This window comes from Gopherus flavomarginatus, chromosome 9, assembly GCF_025201925.1.
Source record: "Gopherus flavomarginatus isolate rGopFla2 chromosome 9, rGopFla2.mat.asm, whole genome shotgun sequence".
Classification (NCBI taxonomy): Eukaryota; Metazoa; Chordata; order Testudines; family Testudinidae; genus Gopherus; species Gopherus flavomarginatus.
Window position 1 is genome coordinate 70,237,238 of NC_066625.1, and position 21,154 is coordinate 70,258,391.

Genomic DNA, 21,154 nt, shown 5'->3' on the forward strand with positions numbered 1-21,154 from the left:
GACAGGCCACTTTTGGATAGCATCCACCTTGGCCTGTAGGGGGTTTATGGTTCCTCGACCCACCTGGTGTCCCAGGTAAGTCACTCTGTTTTGGCCTTAACAGTTAGTCCTGCCTGCCTGATGCGCTCAAATACCTTTTCCAGGTGTTCGGGCCAGGAGTCAGAAAAAATGGCCACATCATCGAGGTAGGCAACTGCATATTCGCCCAGTCCTGCTAGTAGACCATCTACCAGCCTCTGGAAGGTGTCGGGTGCATTTTGCAGCCCGAAAGGAAGCACATTAAATTCATACACCCCTGCATGGGTGATGAATGCTGACCTCTCTTTGGCAGGTTCACCTAGCGGTACTTGCCAGTACCCCTTGGTTAAGTCTATTGAAGAGATGAACTGGGCACGTCCAAACTTTTCCAGTAGCTCATCGGTGCGTGGCATTGGATAGTTGTCTGGACGAGTTACCGCATTTAGCTTACGGTAGTCTACGCAAAAGCATATTTCCCCATCTGGTTTGGGTACCAGAACCACTGGAGATGCCCATGCACTGGTAGATGAGCGGATTATACCCATCTGTAGCATGTTCTGGATCTCCCGTTCTATAGCAGCTTGGGCATGAGGAGACACTCGGTAGGGTGGTGTTCTAATGGGGTAAGCATTACCTGTGTCAATGGAGTGGTATGCCCGTTCAGTCCGTCCTGAGGTGGCTGAGAACAATGAGGCGAAGCTAGTGCACAGCTCCTTGATTTGTTGCCGCTGCAGACGTTCCAGGGTGGTTGAGAGGTTCACCTCTTCCACGCCACTGTCTTTTTTCCCTTTGTAGTAGACACCGTCAGGCCACTCAGCGTCATCTCCTCCCTGGACTGTAAACTGACAAACCTGTAAATCTCTGGAATAAAAGGGCTTGAGAGAATTAACATGGTACACTCTGGGCTTTAGGGAGGAATTGGGAAAGGCTATGAGGTAGTTAGCTCCCAGACGCTCTTGGACTGTGAATGGCCCTTTCCATGATGCTTCCATCTTATGGGCCTGTTGCGCCTTCAGGACCATAACCTGGTCTCCTACCTTGAAGGAATGCTCTCTGGTATGTCTTTCATACCAGGCCTTTTGCTCTTTTTGAGCATCCTTTAGGTTTTCTTTAGCAAGGGCTAAAGCGTGTCTGAGGGTGTTTTGTAGGTTGCTTACAAAATCTAGAATGTTAGTCCCTGGAGAAGGCATAAACCCCTCCCATTGCTGCTTCACCAACTGTAATGGCCCCTTAACCTCGTGGCCAAACACAAGTTCAAATGGTGAAAACCCTAAACTGGGATGTGGTACAGCCCTGTAGGCAAAAAGTAACTGCTGCAACACTAGGTCCCAGTCATTGGAGTGTTCATTGACGAATTTACGTATCATGGCCCCCAAAGTTCCATTAAACCTTTCCACCAGGCCATTGGTTTGATGGTGGTACGGGGTGGCACCAAGTGGTCACCCCATGAGTTTCCCACAGTTCTTTTATGGTCCCTGCCAGGAAATTAGATCCTGAATCTGTAAGGATGTCGGAGGGCCAACCTACCCTGGCAAAAATGTCTGTTAGGGCCAGGCACACAGCTTTAGCTCTGGTGTTGCCTAGAGCTACTGCTTCCGGCCATCGGGTAGCAAAGTCCATGAAAGCCAGGACATTGTGCTTTCCTCTGGGTGTCTTTTTTGGGAAAGGACCCAGAATATCCACAGCTACTCGCTGAAATGGGACCTCAATTATGGGGAGTGGCTGGAGAGGGGCCTTGACCTGGTCTTGGGGTTTTCCCACTCTTTGGCACACCTCACAAGACCGGACATACTTGGCAATGTCCTTGCCCATCCCCTCCCAGTGGAAGGACTTCCCCAACCAGTCCTTGGTTCTGTTCACCCCAGCATGGCCACTGGGATGATCATGGGCTAAGCTTAAGAGCTTTCCCGGTACTTAGTTGGAACCATCAACTGTTTTTGCGGATGCCAGTCTTCCTGGTGTCCATCAGAAAGAGTTTTCTTGTATAAAAGTCCTTGTTCTACAACAAACCGGGATCGATTAGAAGAGCTGAGAGGTGGTGGGGTGCTCTGTGCTGCCGCCCAAGCTTTCTGAAGGCTGTCATCTGCTTCCTGCTCAGTCTGGAACTGTTCCCTTGAAGCTGGAGACACCAGTTCTTCCTTAGACTGTGGACTTGGGCTTGGTCCCTCTGGAAGCGATGTAGATGATGGGGTTGTTTCCGTTGCTGGTGAACCGCTCTCCACTGGTGCACCAGGGGGTATTTCAGGCTCTGGCTGAGCCTCTTGGGTGTGGTGGTCTGCTGCTTCTGCCAGTTTAGGCTCGCTGGCGCCCTCTGGCGTTGGGGTTGAAGATGGATTTGCAAGCACTGTCGTCAGTGCTGGCACCGGTTCTGGTGCTGGCTGCTTTTCCAGTTCCTGGTCTGGGACTGGAAGCACTGTGGCGGTTTCTGTTGTTGGCATGGGATCCGGGTCCACTACCTCTGTCTGGGTCTCTTGTAACACAGACGGGGCCTCTGTGGACAGCTCAGGAACAGGAATGGGTCTGGAAGCTTGCCTGGTTTGGCTACGTGTAACCATCCCCACTCTCTTGGCCTGCTTCACCTGGTTGGCCAAATCTTCCCCCAGTAGCATGGGGATGGAATAATTGTCATAGACTGCAAAAGTCCATATTCCTGACCAGCCTTTGTACTGGACAGGCAGTTCAGCTGTAGGCAAGTCTACAGCTTGTGACATGAAGGGGTAAATTGTCACTTGGGCCTTTGGGTTGACGAATTTGGGGTCGACGAAGAATTGGTGGATAGCTGACACTTGTGCCCCTGTGTCTCTCCACGCAGTAACCTTCTTTCCACCGACTCTCAAAGTTTCCCTTCGCTCCAAGGGTATTTGAGAGGCATCTGGGCCTGGGGATCTTGTGTGTGATGGTGGTGTAATGAACTGCACTCAGTTGGGGTTCTTTGGGCATTTGGCCTTTATATGTCCCGGTTCATTACACTCTTCCAGCTGACTGGTCACTGGGTCGAGGTGGGTTACTGGAGACTGGTGGAAGAATAGGGCGTCTGTGGCTTTCCTTGGGTTGTCAGTGGGGTCTTGTGCTGCCCTCGGTTATAGGGTTTATTGTCGGAGTGCCTCCTGGGGTATTCGCTCCCTTTGACAGTAGGTTTTTTCTTTTCTGCCACTTCCATCCATTTGGCTCCAATCTCCCCCGCCTCGATTACCGTTTTGGGCTTTCCATCTAGGATGTACCTTTCTATTTCCTCAGGAACAGCATCTAAGAACTGCTCCATTTGTATCAGGAGGTGCAGCTCGTCTAGATTGTTAACCTTTGTTCCTGATATCCAGGCTTCATAATTCTTTGCAATGTGGTAGGCGTGTCGGGGGAATGACACATCTGGTTTCCATTTTAGGGCTCTGAACCGCCGACAGGCATGTTCAGGTGTTATCCCCATTCGGGATCTGGCCTTGGTTTGAAAAAGTTTATAATCGTTCATTTTCTCCTTAGGCATTTCAGCCGCCACCTCTGCTAAGGGTCCACTGAGCAGTAGCCTCAATTCTACCATGTACTGGTCTTCAGAGATGCTGTACCCAAGGCAGGCTCTTTCAAAATGTTCTAAGAAGGCCTCAGTGTCATCACCTGCCTTGTAGGTGGGAAATTTCTTGTGCTGCGGAACAATTATTGGCGAAGGGTTGTTAGGATTGGCTGGGTTCTGCTGCTTAGCCTTTTCTAATTCCAGGGCCTGCTGGTAGGTCTCCCTCTGGAGTTCCAGCTGTCTTTGGTGGTCTGCATCTTTGGCTGCTTGCTCTCTTTTGTAGGCTGCCTCTCTGTCTTCTTGTTCTCTTTTGTGGGCCGCCTCTCTTTCTCTTAGCTCCATCTCTTTTTGTTTTATTGCTAGTTCTTGTATTTTTTTTCCATATCTCCCTTGTGCTCTGCGTCTTTGTTTTGTTCCTCTGCCTCCAGTCTCACTCGCTCCTGTTTCAGGGCATCCTTGGTAGTCATGGTTCCTGCTTTCTTGGGTTGGGGTGCCCTCTGCTGGTTTACCGTCTGAATTACTGTTCCTCTGCTGCCTGCTCTGTTGCTAAGCAACAGAGTGTTTCTAACAAGCCTTCCTGAATAAAACTAGAACAAAAGGAAAACCGTCATTTGCATGTGTGTTCTGCTGGTGTAGTTGACTCACAGCTGGAGTTCTATTGTCTAACAAAAGACCCCTGTTAAACTTAATAGCCCTTGCCTGAGGCCATATCTATGCACAGCCAGACCGAAGCAAGGGAAAAAAAATTCTCTGGTTGCAGTTTAAAAAAATAAACCCCTTCCCTCTACTTATAACCAGCTAGCAGAGAAGCAAATTAATAATCTTACTGGCTTTTGGATTCTTATCTATCCCACCGCTAACACCATGTCATAGTATAATTCCCAAATCTGGACCTTAGCGTCCAGGATATGGGTACTAGCATAAAGTCCTCTAAGCTTAATTACCAGCTTAGATTCTGTAGCGCTGCCACCAATCAGGAATTTTTAGGGCCTGATACCTTCTGGTCCCCCCAAAACCTTCCCAGGGGACCCCAAGACCCAGATTCCTTGAGTCTCACAACAAAGGGAAATAGACCATTCCCTCCCATCTCTTTACCTCCTCCCAGATCTTTCCTGCCTGGGTACACTAGGAGATACCGTGAATCAATTCCTTGAAACACAACACAGAGAGATCAAGTTTCTCTCTCCCCCTCACCCAGAGGCAATACAGTTTCAAGCTGCCTGAATCTAACACAAAGAGGAAATTTACCTTTCCGTCCTTGCTTCCCACCAATTCCCTGATACATACAGACTCAATTTCTTTGAGCATTAATTAGGAGAGAAAAATCAACAGGTCTTACAAGCAAAACTTTTAATAAAAAAGAAAGAAAAAAGTAAAAGGTTTATCTCTGCACTTTAGATGGTAAACAGTTACAGGGTCTTTCAACTTATAAACAATAGAAAGAAACTTTCTCCAGCAGAAACACAATTTAAGCTACGTCCAGCAAGTACACATAAGCAAATGGAAAAAAACAAATTAAAAGACTATGACCGCCTTTTCTTACTTACAATTCTGAATAGATAAGAGACTGTAGCAGGGAGATTGGCAGAAACCTGGTTGCACCTCTAGTCCCATCCAGGACCCAGAGAGAACAAGGCCAAACCCAAAACCCACAAACAAAGGCTTCCCTCCACGAGATTTGAAAGTATCTTGTCTCCTGACTGGTCCTCTGGTCAGGTGTTTGCAGGTCACTGTTTGTTAACCCTTTATAGGTGAAAGAGACATTAACCCTTAGCTATCTGTTTATGACAATAGTATTCCTTGGTTATTCTACATTAGAGATGCTTTGCCTTAGTCTTTAATAAGAGGATTCTTTTCTCCATGCAGAGCATCTGCAGCTCCCATTGATGTCAGTAGGACTATCATGTGAATAAGGGTTGCAAGTTCTTGTCTTCAATATTATGGAGCCACATTGTGACATCATAAGGTTTAAGAGCCTCTTTCATTCCAATTTCTTATTTTCAGATATTACACTTTTTGAAAAAAAATTTACCTTTGGGGCTGAAATCTCTCATGTTTATTCTTGGCCCAAAGGTACATTTTTATCAAAGTGCTTTAAATGTTTGAGTTGGCCAGCTTTTGGGGGGGGAGGAGGGGGCGGAGGGAAGAGTGAGGAATGGCATTTTTCACATGAAAAGAATAGTTGAGCTGCTTAAAAAAAAACGCATGGGTTGCTCAAATAGGGTTTTTGGTAACAAGGAGTGCATGCAGATCTTAAATGCCGATTAGAAAAAAAGCCATGTTTTTCTACTACTTTTCTAACAATGTACCAAGGCTGGGCACTTTCTAGACACGTCCATGTTGCTGGAACTCTATATTGAAATTCACGCAGCTGTTATTTAAATGATTGCGCAGTATATGCCTTCATCAGACTATGCGATGGCACATTCAAATAAATGCAATTGCAGTTGCATTGGAATGCGTGATCTATCTCACACTGAAATAATGTTTTTAGGACATGATTAAACCTTCAGGCGCTTGTCATAAAGCCGCTGTTGCAAATTTTAGCATTGTAACTTTTGAAGAGATGTTTTGTATCTCAGTTATGGAATGTAAGTTCTAATATTAGAAATATTGAAAAAAAAACAATTATCTTTGGAGCATTTGGCACTGAACTAGTGCTGGGTAGTTGTGCTGCAGTAAATTTACATCATTGCTCTTTTATTATGCCTTTCTGTAATATTCCTTACATATGTTTCTGTGACTCATTTTCACCAAGCAAAAATAGTAGGTGGACTGATTTTCTTCAGACATTTTAATATTTACACTAGCCTTTCATCTGTCAGTCTTTGTGTTAGTAATATACAGTTTGAAGTTGTTGGCAACATTTTCTGTGCCGCAATTTACTCTTTTTAAAAAGCCATAGCAAATTATTGGTCTCTTGACTAAAGATAGCTTCAAATGTTTGAGAGTTCTACTGTAGCTGTCAGCATTCTGCCTTAAAGTACCATAACTTGGTTCTGCAACAGATGGGATAAAAAAAATAAGCTCTCTTTGTTAGGGGACCATGATATAAACCCTTCTGCATTACCAGGACTGACAGCTCCTTACCTGTCCAGTCCTCTCTATTAGGTCAAGCTACCAATTGTCAAACCTCACTCCCAAAAAAGAAAAACAGAACACCTTGGACCCATTTTTTCCCTCTGAAAACAGCTCTGTGCAATGGGGAAAATACACTTCCTTCATGTCCTAACGTGGCACTGGCAGCTTATGGGTGTGGTGGCTTTTCTTAGGATAGTTATAGAAAGGGTAAGGGGTTTCAAGTTCTGAATATTTTGCTAGATATGGAGGTACTCCAGAACTGTGCATATGTTTCTATAACAGAAACTGACCAACCCTTAATGAGACAATCATTTTTTCATTTTTTAAAGAAGGGGTTTACAGACCCCTCCCTCCCCAACTTAGAAAGGTGTTCATAATTTTTATTTCCCCAGTCACCTCCCACCCCCCACTGTCTTGTTTCTCCTGGAATTTTTGCAACTCAAACTTTGGAGCCTTATGCTAGCATGTGAGAAACAGTGAGACGCCATCTAGGCAGGGGGATTTAATTAGATGGAGAATCTGAACTATTGTTAAAATGGCCATCGTTACACAGTGGCAGCCATTTTAAATGGTTTTAATGGAATTGGGTTTTTGGATAAAAGTTGTACGAATACAAATCTGGCCACATGGAAGGATTCATGACCAAATCAAATCCAAAGAGGGATGTATCTTATCATAAAAAGTAAATTTAACATATGCGTAAAAGGTCTAAGTGCCTGTACAATATGTAAGAATAATTCCAACCCAAGGGGAGAGAGCCCTAAAGGTAATAAAACTCCAGTTCTGTCAGATGGCGTCTTCTGACCTTCAGGGTTACATGGGTATGTATAGACTCATCACACTGCCTCAGAACAGCTATACTTTTCTGCAGTGAGTGGTCTTTTCTTGTAGGGTGTGGTTTTTTAATTCTTTTTTGCTGCTGCTGGTACCAAACCTCCCCTGAGCAATTTTTACTATGTTGAGTTCTTTGGACAGCAAACATCCAATACAAATTTTGTTAGTGGCATTTTCATTTGTTTTTCATCCACCATCAACAAAAGCAGTATCAGAGCTTTCTAGTGCAGCAAAGATATGGCCAAGCAGCCAGTGCTCAACTTTTACAAAAAAAGAAAAGTTAATCCACTCTTTTCACTAGTAAAATACTTTTATGATCAAATTCTACTTGCAGGAGTCAGGCAGGCATATTGCTGAAATCACCAGGTCTACGTGCAGAAATAATGTAAGTAGGATTTAGGGACTGATTTGCACCCGGTTAAAGGCAGTGGGCATTTTTCTTTTGATTTTACTGGGCTTTGGATCAGACCCTTTGATTGTAGGTTATACCAGATGCTCTCATCTTAAATTATAATTTCCAGCATAGCCTACAATACATTCTCGAAATAAAAAAGTGATACCAGCAGATATTTAGACTTCTTAGAAGTAATTGTAACTGAAGCTTATTTATTACAGAACCTGAACAGTAATCAGCATTAAAATTTGTTTACTAATGTATCTTAGATTTGTGTGTTTCCTTTCTACTTAGAAACAGATGGTGCATAAGAGAACCTTATTACAATGCAGAAGTCCAAAGCATTTTGGAAGGATATTGTTTATTCAGAAAGCATCCTCCTTGTGTTGTACTGTATTCACCTGGGTTCAGAGCAGCTATTCACATGCAGACTTCACAGTGCAGCAACTGGCTTAAAGTGGCAAGGACTTCACTGGTTATTTTAGAAGGCTTCAGTGGCCAAGAGATTAATGTAGTGGATCTGGATGCTGTTTCATTTGAATATTTATAATAGGAGTAGAAAAATGCAGCATATGATCTCAAATTATTCATTAATAATACCTACGTCACGTTACCCTTAATAGTTATGGGCTGAATAAATAGCTCTCTCAGCTATCTTGCTGCGGTATTACTCAGATGTGCCTCCTGTACAAACACTTCAGAAAGTTTGAAAAAAATGTGATAACTGCTTCCAACTAAAAAACAGCCTGTTTCATAATGATGGTTCATCTCACTTTGAGAGCTTCTCTTTGTCCCTGCCTGCAGGTATATGGGATCTTGGGGAGCAATTACCACACAGGTGGGGTGCAAAATAAACTTTATTAAGAAAATGCAAAAACAGGGAAAATTTAATAGTGAGGGGTATGGGATTTGTTAAGGTAGGCAATTGGGGAGGGAGTTCTTTTAGTATAGTATAGGGGGTTTCAATAGTGGGGTACAATACAGTGGGGTACAATACAGTTGGTAACCAACTAACACTGAAGTATAAATGTAACAGGTAGCTAACAATTTCTAGGTAAAGGGTGTGTCACAGCAGCATATAACCAACTAACAGTTATGGGTAAAATGTGTTAAATAACCAACAACTCTAGGTAAAAATGTGTCACAGTGGTGTAAATATAAAATGTGAGGTGTGTGAGAGAGAAAAAGGGTAACCAATGGGGTTTTATGCTAGACTTCAGTAATACAATTGAGGTTTGGCAGCAGTAGGAGCGGGGTGAACACATGGGGGAAGGGATTAAAAGAGAGAGAGAGAGAGAGAGAGAAAGGCAGTGGTAGAGGAATGAGGTTAGGGGATGGGGGAAGAGGAGCACGTGGTGGAGCAGAAACCAAAGATAGAGGCGCTACAGAGGGAGATTTAAACTCAGGGAGACACAGAGAGCAGACAGGCTGCAAGTTTAAACAGCAGAGAGACTGCAATGAGTGACTGGGGAGCTCGGGGGGGGGGATATTGGGGCAGTGGGAAGACAAATTCAAATAGTAAAAACCTTATCTATCCCCTAACTTAATCAAACTTATATAAAATGACAAGCAGCTACAGAATACAACCAGGCAATGATTTTCTAAACTTATCTTAACCAACAATTAGGCAACACAACAAATATCACAGAAACTTACAAGCTCTACAATCTTAACAAACTATGACTTATTAAATTAAAAAAAAAAACAAGACCTATGGTGCACCTTATGCTATGGGGAGGTTACAGAGGGCAGAGTGGTATGTATCCAGGACCCAGCTCCCAAGGAAGCCAAGGGATGATGGCTACAGCGGTGGATACAGCTGAAAGCAGAGAGCCCCAAGGCAAAGCCCACAGGAGCAGAGCTTAGCAGTGGCAAAGAGCCCTGTAGTTTAAGAGAGGTTTTAAGACACAGACCAAGGTTTAGCTTGAGTCTGTGTGCTGGGGAAACAGAGCCAGCAGCTAAAATAATAAAATAAAAGTATAGAAAGTTTTACAGAGGGATTCTTACCAGTCCCCAAGGCAGCAGCAAAGGCAGAGGCAGCAGCAACATCAGAAGAGGCAAGGAGGGTTCGGTACAGTCTCAATAATCAGGAGATCTCTCAGGTAGCAATTCGTTCTTCGTGGGGGGGGGTTTTCAAAAACGGGGGTACGCTCAAAAATAAAACGAGAGCGGAGAAAGGACCCCCCAGAACCCCTGGCTGATCAGACCAGGCAGCAATGCAGGAACCTTTCTGAGGTGTGTTTCAAAAATGTCTGGTTTTAAAGGCAAACTTGGGCAGTTTCCCACCAGTAATCCTGATAGGCTCCCTCTGTCACAGGGGAGGGGGCACAGGGGAAAAACTGAAGGTAAGCCCAGAGACATGCCTGGACATAGTCCTGTGCAATAGGTGACTCAAGAGCACATGAGACTATGACTCATGCCCAGGATCTTAAAACCACAATAGGCCTTGCAGCTCTGGACATTGCCTACCCTACACCAAGCCCAGGTTCAACGAGGTGATAACAGGACTAACCCTTTGAAAAGGGCAGTGGTCCCACTTAGCATGCAGCACAAGTGGCCATCCCTTTGAGAAGGGCAATGGCTCTTGTTAAACAACTTAAGGGGCCCTCCCTTTGAGAAGGGCAGTGGCCCTGGTAAACAACTTAACAGCCAGGGAAGGGCGGCCACAGGAGAACAGAAAACAAAATGGAGTCTGGGGAAACAAAATGGAATAGGGGAATAGCTGTAACGGACACTCTTTTAACATTATGGAGAAGTATTTGTCTTTGAGTCATGTGAGATTGAAACATCTTCAAACTGATTTATTTTTTCCATTTTAGTTTTACTCCATCTCATTTACTGTCCTAGACTGTCCCACTGTGATACTGACTGGCAGTCCAGTAATATTGACCAGTGCAAATTATTCATTCCTAACTAATTAAATAGTTTAGTTAGGCCATAGAGCCTGGTCTCTGGCTTTTGCTTCCATTGAAAACTGACAGTCTCTCTTTTATTGCTGATTTAGGACTAGATCATGTTATCAGCATACAGCCCAGGGTAAAGGGAGGTGTATAGGCATATTGTCCTAGGGAAAGCTCTGGGTGGTGTTCAAAAACTCCTTTGGTGCACGGTAGGAAAAATAGTAATTTGCAGCTTTCCCTTATGTATTGCACCATTCTGCTGGCCAGTGGGGAAAGCTACAGTCTGGGTAACCCCTGGTGGAAGGAGGACAACAAATGACATAAGAAAACTATTGAAAGAGAGGCCACTGTCACTGATACAGACTATGATGGAGAAAGAATCGTGGCATTAGACTGACAGATAGTAGTAAGACTGGGTTGCCTCAAGTACCACGTGCCACAAGTTACAGGAGCATCTAATAAAAATAAATATGCAGTCTCAAGGTGGAGCTCTCCACCGATATAGCACTGTGCACACAAATGCTTATGTCGGTGTAACTTATGTCACTGTGGGGGTGGTTTAGTCAAACCCCTGAGCATAGGGTGACCAGATAGCAACTGCGAAAAAATGAGATGGGGGTGAGGGGTAATAGGCGCCTATATAAGAAATTCCCAAAAAATGGGACTGTCCCTTTAAAAATGGGACATCTGGTCACTTTACCTAAGCCCCTCAAATTGGAGTCTGTCATCCTGGGCTGGGAGGCTCGGTACCATAGGCTGTGTAGACATATTCCAAGTGTCCTCTCCAGGGTGGATGTAATTTTCAGGAACAAAGTGTGACTATTTTTAGCAGTATGTAGAGACTTTGGCAGTCATTTCTCTAGTACTAGTTCTCTTTATAGTCATCCATTTTGATTGCAGATCAGTTTTAGAATTGTGAGATGTATGAATGTGCCATTTTTATATTGGTCCTCTAAATCTGTATGTGCAAGGATAAGTGTACTTGTTAAAGTGAGCCCCTAATTAATATTAACAAATACCATATTATGCAGTTTGATTGCCTCAGAATCCATTTGATAGCAGTGCATTTTTGTGCATTACAGGCTGTGGAACACAAGTCTTGATTTTCTTTGCCTCATTGTTGACTGAATTTATATATGAATGCTTTTTATACCTGCAGCTTACCAACTAAGTCCAAATGACAGCCATACCAATTTCCTGGCCTTTCAGGTGGTTTGCTTTGACACTCCTCTTTCTCAATTTCCTTCATTTTTTGTGTAGTCTAAAGATACGTGGTTCCTTAGTAAAAGTGTTTCCAGTTGAAATACAATCAGTTCCACGTAAGCCACAAATTACACAATTCTGATACAAATGGATGGGGGGGAAATTAAGACTCTGAAGTGTCCTATAGTCTGTTCCTTTTAAGGAGCACAGAAAAAAAATAGTAAGGAATTTTCTTCTGCAGGATCTTCCACTCATATCCTGTTTAGCTGCTGTTGCATTTTTAATTTGAAAACTAACAAGGTCTACTATGTTTACCAGCAAAGTAAAATGGGTCAAAATTTTAATGAGCTATCTTTCCCCTCATAATCAAATTGATTCTAGATGTAAGGGTTTGTGCAAATCATTGAAACAGTTGTCTTTGTCTATAATTTACTCTTCAGACTGGGTTTTGATTTTTGAATGTAACCTTTCAGCCTGTTCTCCCCAGTAAAAAGAATACTTGGACTAGACAGCATTACAGGGCTTAAAATATATCTCACATCTTCTCTGATTGCCAGCTGCACAGAGAGAGAGAGAGAGAGAGAGAGAGAGTGTGTGTGTGTGTGTGTGTGGGGCAGGGGAGCTAAACCTCATCCCTCTGCCCTGGTCTGCAAATAATATAGAGGTAGAGGGCCAGCTCAGTACCTGGCCAGAGTAGGGTGGAGGTTTTTGCTCAGCTAATTATTCTGGGTTACAGGTTTGCTTCTTCCTGCTCCCAATGTTGGATAGCCTTAGAGGGTATCCCTGTTAATTGCTGGGGGCATGGATTGTCTTTACTTTGTGTTTTCCCAGTACCTACCACCAGGATCCCAGCTGTATTACACTAGTGCTTAGAAACTCCTACAATAATAATGTACAACATCCTCTTTCTGAGAATATTCACATTCACACCAGTGATCTGGGAAGGCAGGGGAGAGCAACATCACTGAAAATGGGACACGTTCTGCACTCACGTGTCCCTCATGTTGCTTCCTGCAGAACTGGGGATGTAATGAGTGTAGAGTTTAGCTCACCATTCCTGTTTCCTAGCACAGGTGATGATGATGAAGAGTATTGTGCTGCTACTGCTTTTTTTTTTAACCTACTTTCAATTTCATGTTCTTGTTGAAGCCATTACTTAGTATCTATAATGTTACTATACAATATACATAGCAATGTAACTACAGCTGTAGAAAGTGGTGAGATCATTGTGTTTCTTCATGGATAAGTGTGGGTGTCTGCTTTATGACAGCAGTTTCCTGATAAAGAGACGTATGTCAATTATACATCTTCCTAAACTGACTGTGATGTTCATTTTCCCCACTACAGAGAGGAGGATGAGGAAAGTCCCTATGCAACTTCTTCCTATCACAAGTAGATGACTGACACATGATGACCTGCAAACATGGAATGAAGATACAGTTCTTAAAGAACTAAATAATTGAGTCAAAAGCAAGCCTTTCAGACTGATTACAGTGGTGTACTTTTTGCAAGTCATGAATGGGTAATTTCACTGACTAATTGCACTGAAATTATTTGACCTCTTCTGCCTTCTGCAGGTTAATTTCCTTAAATTATATCAATAAGAGGTGTAAGCCTTCTAAAACTAGCAATTGCCTTCAGATTTCTTCTGTGTAAATTGTAGCATGGTAGCAACAGTATATCCTTGAGGTCACCTTTATGCAGGATGCATTGATCTTTAGTATACAGTTTGTAAATACTTAAGATAAAGTGTGAGATTATTTGATTAAATATTTATGGAGAAAGTTACACTTATTACTGGCAAACTTAATATAAAATGATTGAAATTTTATGATATTTACATCTTTATTCTGCAGTCCCAATGCAGGCAAATTTGCCACAGAAGTATTGCCTGCAGCAAGTTGTGTGTGTCTAAGTGTGCATATATAAATAACATCTGTGTGTTCCTGTAAAGGATTAATTTTAGCCCTCGATTTTGATTGGGTAAAGAAAGCCTTTAAGGGAAAATAAACTATTTGTTTGCAAACTTTTTGGGAAAAAGTTATAGTAAGAGGTATTTTTCTTTGTGTTATAGTGACATTTGAAATGTTCATAAGTGTATTCTTGTGTGCAAATATATTTTCAGTGTAATTTTATTAAACAAAACCCCCATAATAAATGACTATTCTTCATTACGTAGTCTGTCTGGGTTTTCACTAATCCAATATAGTTAGGACTTTTCCATCAATTTTTAAATGGGAATTTCAGAGCAAAAAGTGTGTGGTCTTTATTGCTTCAATATGAGTAATAATCCAGCTTTCTGAAGTTGCAAAGATTCTTTGCCCCAGCTTTCTTTAATTTTACACTGAAATATCAAAATTGGCAGGTTCTTGCTTCTCATTTACTTAGAGGACTTTTGCAATCTTTAGAGGACTGGAAATATGATAGGGGAGGCCTAAACCTTTTCATATAAATTGCTTCCATTTTAATTAGTCTATTTCAGGGGGGAAATTGGCCACTTTCTTAATTAGGACTAAGTAGTTGATGTTCTCACTAACCCATCAAGAGGGCCAGTGATTAGGAAATCTGCACTAAAAGCTAGAAACTGAAGTAGCTACATCTACTTCACAAGGACAAATTTGACATTTGTACAGAGCCTGAGGAAACATACTTTGTGCAGAGATATGCAAAAGATTGCAGGAGGTGGGGTGAGGTGAGGGAGTAATCCTCAAATACACATACACAGAGCACCAGCATAGCCATGGCTGATACACATACCCTCATACTACATGAGGGTAGCTCTCCATTTCTTCCTCAAACTCCTTTTCTGTGCTGCCCTATAGCACTGATTTACAGTAAGCAGGAATTGTGGGGTCCTTGATCTCTGCTGTCCAATGCAGAACTGCCATGTGCTCCCTGAGGATGGGGATGAAGCAAGATTTCATTCTCAGATAGCATTAAATCTCTAGGTATCCAGAGTGATATGGTATATAGTACTAGAAAAGAAAACTGCCCAGGGACTGGGAGGTGACGTTGATAAACAAAATCTCACCACTATCTTGACTTTGTCTTTAAAGCATACATGCTTTTAAACTGCCTGAAATATGGAAATCACAATCTACTAACCTGTGAAAAGGGAATAGAGACCGTGGGTAAAGATTGAACACTAGAGTCATTTAATGGCTGTGTAACTTTCATTGCTACAATCTGAGAGCAAACGTAGTGCTCATGGTGCTATTGGAGATGTCCTTTGGTTCTCGACACAGTTCTCACAGACTCAGACTCTAGGACTGGAAGGGACATCAAGAGGTCATCGAGTCCAGTCCCCTGCCCTCATGGCAGGACCAAATACTGTCTAGACCATCCCTAATAGACATTTATCTAACCTACTCTTAAATATCTCCAGAGATGGAGATTCCACAACTTCCCTAGGCAATCTATTCCAGTGTTTAACTACCCTGACAGTTAGGAACTTTTTCCTAATGTCCAACCTAAATCTCCCTTGCTGCAGTTTAAGCCCATTGCTTCTTGTTCTATCATTGGAGGCTAAGATGAACAAGTTTTCTCCCTCCTCCTGATGACACCCTTTTAGATACCTGAAAACTGCTATCATGTCCCCTCTCAGTCTTCTCTTTTCCAAACTAAACAAACTCAATTGTTTCAGCCTTCCTTCATAGGTCATGTTCTCAAGACCTTTAATCATTCTTGTTGCTCTTCTCTGGACCCTGTCCAGTTTCTCCACATCTTTCTTGAAATGCGGTGCCCAGAACTGGACACAATACTCCAGTTGAGGCCTAACCAGCGCAGAGTAAAGCGGAAGAATGACTCCTCGTGTCTTGTTTACAACACACCTGTTAATGCATCCCAGAATCACGTTTGCTTTTTTTGCAACAATATCACACTGTCGACTCATATTAAGCTTGTGGTCCACTATGACCCCTAGATCTCTTTCTGCCATTCTCCTTCCTAGACAGTCTCTTCCCATTCTGTATGTGTGAAACTGATTGTTCCTTCCTAAGTGGAGCACTTTGCATTTATCTTTATTGAACTTCATCCTGTTTACCTCAGACCATTTCTCCAATTTGTCCAGATCATTTTGAATTTTGACCCTGTCCTCCAAAGCAGTTGCAATCCCTCCCAGTTTGGTATCGTCCGCAAACTTAATAAGCATACTTTCTATGCCAACATCTGTCGCTGATGAAGATATTGAACAGAGCCGGTCCCAAAACAGACCCCTGCGGAACCCAACTTGTTATACCTTTCCAACAGGATTGGGAGCCATTAATAACTACTCTCTGAGTACGGTTATCCAGCCAGTTATGCACTCACCTTATAGTAGCCCCTTCTAAATTGTACTTTCCTAGTTTACCTATAAGAATATCATGCGAGACCGTATCAAATGCCTTACTAAAGTCTAGGTATATCACATCCACCGCTTCTCCCTTATCCACAAGGCTCGTTATCCTATCAAAGAATGCTATCAGATTAGTTTGACATGATTTGTTCTTTACAAATGCATGCTGGGAGTAATCCTCAAATACACATACACAGAGCACCAGCATAGCCATGGCTGATACACATACCCTCATACTACATGTCATACTACAGTTTTTCTGTCAAAAAATTCTTTAACTCCTAAAAACATTTGTGCTATTTTAGTATTGGGCCTGTCCGTAGGCAAGACTCTTAACAATGTCATTGTGTTGCATGCACAAGTGAGGCCTAGGATACGAACAAATACATTTTCACTTGTGACTGAACGTTGGGATTCATATCTGCAAAGCTGAAAAGCAAAAACACCTAACATGCTCTACCCACTTGCGTTGTGAGAGTCAGTGTTAGAATTAAAGGGCTGTATATCTCTACAGCATTGTGTCTGAACTATGTGTGGCCCCTCAAGTCTTCTTTCTAGAAAAAAAGTTTCTTTGCAGAAATGGATGTGCTTGATGCAAAGATTCATGGGAGCAAGAAAGCTGTCACTGCTCAACCTGAGGTTAAAGGAAATTAGGCTGTTATTTTAAATGAACAGCAAAAGTGGAAACAGCATCAGAATTGTTGTGCTCCAGGAAAGGTGATGATCCCATTGTTTTCCCCAGTAAAAGGATTTTGAATTGCCAGACATATGACTCCCTAGGGATAGTGTTAAAATTGATCCAAGCTCTTAGCCTAGATTTGGAGCTGCAGGCAACTGTTGAGAGTTTTATTAGGTTTCATGGCTTGAGAGGGTTTTTCTTTTGACTAATTATTTAAAAAATACTGTAGAATGTATCACTAGATAGGCTTATTTAACATTGTATTGTCAACTCAAGCTCTTCATTGATCCGCAATTCAATACTATAAAAAACCTGCTTTAAAAATGAATAGAAATGTATTGATGTAGATTCCCATTAGTATGGGCTGCATGCTTGAAACTTTGGCATGGAGAGAGCCAGCCAGCCAGCTCTGAATGAACTGATATTAGCTGCAATCTCAGTTCTGAATTTTTTTACAGTGTCTTCTGTGAATCTTATTTATGTTCTTGCTACAGTCATTTTTCTACCTGTTTAGAATTTCTGTTGCATTTAATCTTCACAAGAGACAAAGAATTGGTGTTTAGGTTGTTACTTTCAAGCACAGTAAGTAACCCAATTTTTATACTGGTTGTCTAAATTTGTATGTGAAGGGATAAGCAGTGAATCAGTTCTAAGGACAGGGAGGTCATGAAGCAAGTCTCAGACAGGACTGTACAAAATCCAATATTGCCAACCCAAAATGTTCAAAAATAGTTTACCAATAATAAATTTGGGGTTATTTGCCTTCTGGTTTCAGTCTTTAGGGTACACTGAAGTCATTTTCATGACTTTCTCTGCAACCATGAAAAGAATTTACTCACATTCCTATTACCCCATGGATAACTGTGAAACTATGAAAACTAACATAGAAGGGGAAGGAGAGAAATTTTATCTACAATATGCCATCATGGACTAACAAGAGCACAAACAGAATCTCATGAAGCCTTAGAGAAGTTATCAATCCTAAAATTATGTCACTTGGAAAGTGTTGTCTCTTAAATTGAATTAGATTTAGTTACTACACCAAGCCCGGCAAAAGAATGGAAGTCTGAAATTTGTAACCAGAAAAAAAACCTCCCCTTGCAGTGGGCTGTGTTTCCATTCACTCCCAAGAAGGTAGTATCTCAGACATTTGTTCTGACACTTATCAAAAGGTGCATTTCAAAGTCTCAAGTTAGAGACCTGTGTAGCTGCCTTTCAAGGCTTTCTGTGGGTGACATCCACCTTGATTGCATTGGCCTCGTTAACGCTCAAAGTAATTTTCCCTCTCTTGATATTCACCCCTTCTTATCAACTGTTGAGAATAGTACACTTCCACTTTAATTGAATTGGCCTCGTTAGCACTGCCCCCCCAATTGGTAAGGCAACTCCCATCTTTTCGTGTGCTGTAATATTTATACTGCTTACTGTGTTTTTCACTCCATGCATCTGATGAAGTGGGTTTTAGCCCATGAAAGGTTATACCTAAATAAATGTGTTAGTCTCTAAAGTGCCACAAGGACTCCTCATTGTTGGAGCTGCTCAGTGTTTGGGGCGAGGAGGCTGTGCAGGGACCCAGACTGTCCCGTGATCACCCTCCCCCCCCCCATTTCCCGCAAGACCCATTGTCAACATGGGAAGAGCTGCACTGTGGGATAGCTGCCCTAGAGTGCTGCTCTCATGGTGATGGAAGTGCTACTGGTGGAAACACTGACACCTAAGGAATTAAGTGAGTACACAAACCAAAGCTTTATTTTCACCTGTGCAAGTGTAGACACAGCCTTATTCGGGGAAATACGCAGGGAGAGGGAACCCAGGTTGGTGAGCAAGAGAGGCTCAGTGAAATCCCAGTACATCAGGTGGTATCCCAGAAGGGGGGTCCAATCCATCACATTCACAGCTAACAGTTAGCTAAGTACTGAGATGAACTCTTGGTCCCACTGAAGTTAATGGGAATTTTGCACTCATGCATTGTGAAGGGAGGCCAGACTATGATTTCAGTTATGCCTGGCTAAATCCCGAGTAGTTACACTTAAATCATTGGAGTTACTACAGCTATTCCAGCTGTACAACTGAGATAAGAATGTTACTAGAACCTTAATTTCAACCTGTCTTTCCCAAGAGCTCAGTTGGCTTAATCTTCCACTGTCCCCCGCCCCAGGTAGGTATTTACATCTCTGAGCATGAGGGTGGTGGGGGAAACTCACTACCAGAGAAAAATTGTAGTACTTTAGTCTCACTTTTCACCAGTGGGAGGAGCGAAACAAAGGTGCAAAGTAATAGAGCGTCATGCCTGCTGTATTATCCAGGTATCCTGTAAACTGAAGATGTTATCTGGGTCCTTGACTGCATCACCAGTGGTAGCAACAGTGGAAGCTATAATGCAGATAGGGTTCAGGCCTGATAGGGTTCAGGCCTGAGTATGCTACAACTGGTAGTGAAATGTGGCTGCAAGGTTTGCTGGTGAGGACACAACTATGGCTACTCCCTTTGGGGCTGATCCTACAGTCTTTGTTCCTCAGAACTCCCATTTACTCTGAAACAAGTTGTCATAAACAGATAGCTAAGGGTTAATGTCTCTTACACCTGGAAAAAAGTACCTGAAACACCTGACCAGAGGACCAATCAGGAAACCAGATTTTTTCAGATCTGGGTGGAAGGAAGTTTGTGTGTGAGTCCTTTGTTCTTGGTTCTTCTGCCTGACTCTCTCTCGGCTATGAGGGGATTTCTATTTCCTGCTTTCTAATCTTCTGTTTCCAAGTTGTAAGTACAGAGATCATAAAAACAATAGGGGGTTATTGTTTTTTTCTTTTGTATTTACATGTCTATAGTTGCTGGAGTGCTTTGAATTGTATTCTTTTTGAATAAGGCTGTTTATTCATATTTCTTTTAAGCAATTGACCCTGTATTTGTCACCTTAATACAGAGAGACCATTTTTATGTATTTTTCTTTCTTTTTATATAAAGCTTTCTTTTAAGACCTGTTGGAGTTTTTCTTTAGTGGGGACTCCAGGGAATTGAGTCTGTGCTCACCAGGGAATTGGTGGGAGGAAGAAGTCAGGGGGAAATCTCTGTGTGTTAGATTTACTAGCCTGACTTTGCATTCCCTCTGGGTGAAGAGGGAAGTGCTTCTGTTTTCCAAGGCTGGGAACGGGGAGGGTGGAATCCCTCTGTTTAGATTCACGGAGCTTGCTTCTGTGTCTCTCTCCAGGAACACCTGGAGGGGGGGAGGGAAAAGGTTTATTTCCCTTTGTCGTGAGACTCAAGGGATTTGGGTCTTGAGGTCCCCAGAGAAGGTTTTTGGGGGGACCAGAGTGCCCCAAAACACTCTAATTTTTTGGGTGGTGGCAGCTTTACCAGGTCCAAGCTGGTAACTAAGCTTGGAGGTTTTCATGCTAACCCCCATATTTTGGACGCTAAGGTCCAAATCTGGGACTAGGTTTATGATACAAGTTTTGTATGGACTCTAGAAGCTGGCCTGTGTGCTTAGCTGCATTGGGCATATATGTGCCAAGATTGCTCTGCCATACTGACACTTAAACACTCAGTTATAAATAGAGCTTTTCCTGGTAATAGCGTTGAAGTCTAAAGCTATTCAAAAGATGGCTGCCTGTAGTAGGCTCTTACCTCTTCAGTGTCAGGTCTCAGTTTCTCCCTTGGAGCTGTGCCTCAATTTCCAGCCTGTTGCAGGGTCATTTGGGGGTATTCTGGGTGCTTTTGGTCCTCCAGCCAAAGCCAGAAGTCCATTCCTTCAGGGGTAGCCAAAGAGTCCAGAACAAAACAGTTCCTTCAGCCCTCTGCAGGCTAAGCAGTTTGTTGGTGCAGAAGTAACAGTCTCTTAGCCCTGATAATGGGACTTCCATAGTCACTGAACACCCTGGCCTAGGCCTATGAAACAAGCCCCCATGCCAACAGCAGGCCTTAAGACCACACCATTGCTGTGTTGCCCCCGTCTCCCATTTTCTCAGCCTGCCTCTTGACAGATTCTTTTCAACAGCCCCTCCTGAATAACTTCCCCTGCTCTCTCAGTGCACAGCCAAACCCCAGATCTGCTCTCTCCTTGTTTTTCTTTGACATTTGAAGGAAAACTGCTCCTTATATTCTCTGGCACTCCTCCCAGCATGCCTTGCAGCAGCCTACAAGTCCCAGGGTCCCTCATGGGACTAGCCATCCCAGAATTCCCTTGTTCCACAATGAAGCAGGAGTAGGG

The 21,154-nt window shown here is 42.8% G+C and overlaps 1 protein-coding gene across 1 annotated transcript in view; it reads left to right on the forward strand.

Annotated features, from left to right (window-relative positions):
* The window catches only part of LYSMD2 (LysM domain containing 2), a 38,680-nt gene extending 24,571 nt beyond the window's left edge, over positions 1-14,109 (forward strand). Inside the window, exon 3 of the mRNA XM_050966924.1 lies at positions 13,283-14,109. Within this exon, the coding sequence (XP_050822881.1) occupies positions 13,283-13,331 (49 nt within the window). The 3' untranslated portion in view covers positions 13,332-14,109. The remainder of the gene's footprint in view (positions 1-13,282) is intronic.
* The last annotated feature ends 7,045 nt before the right edge of the window (positions 14,110-21,154 follow it).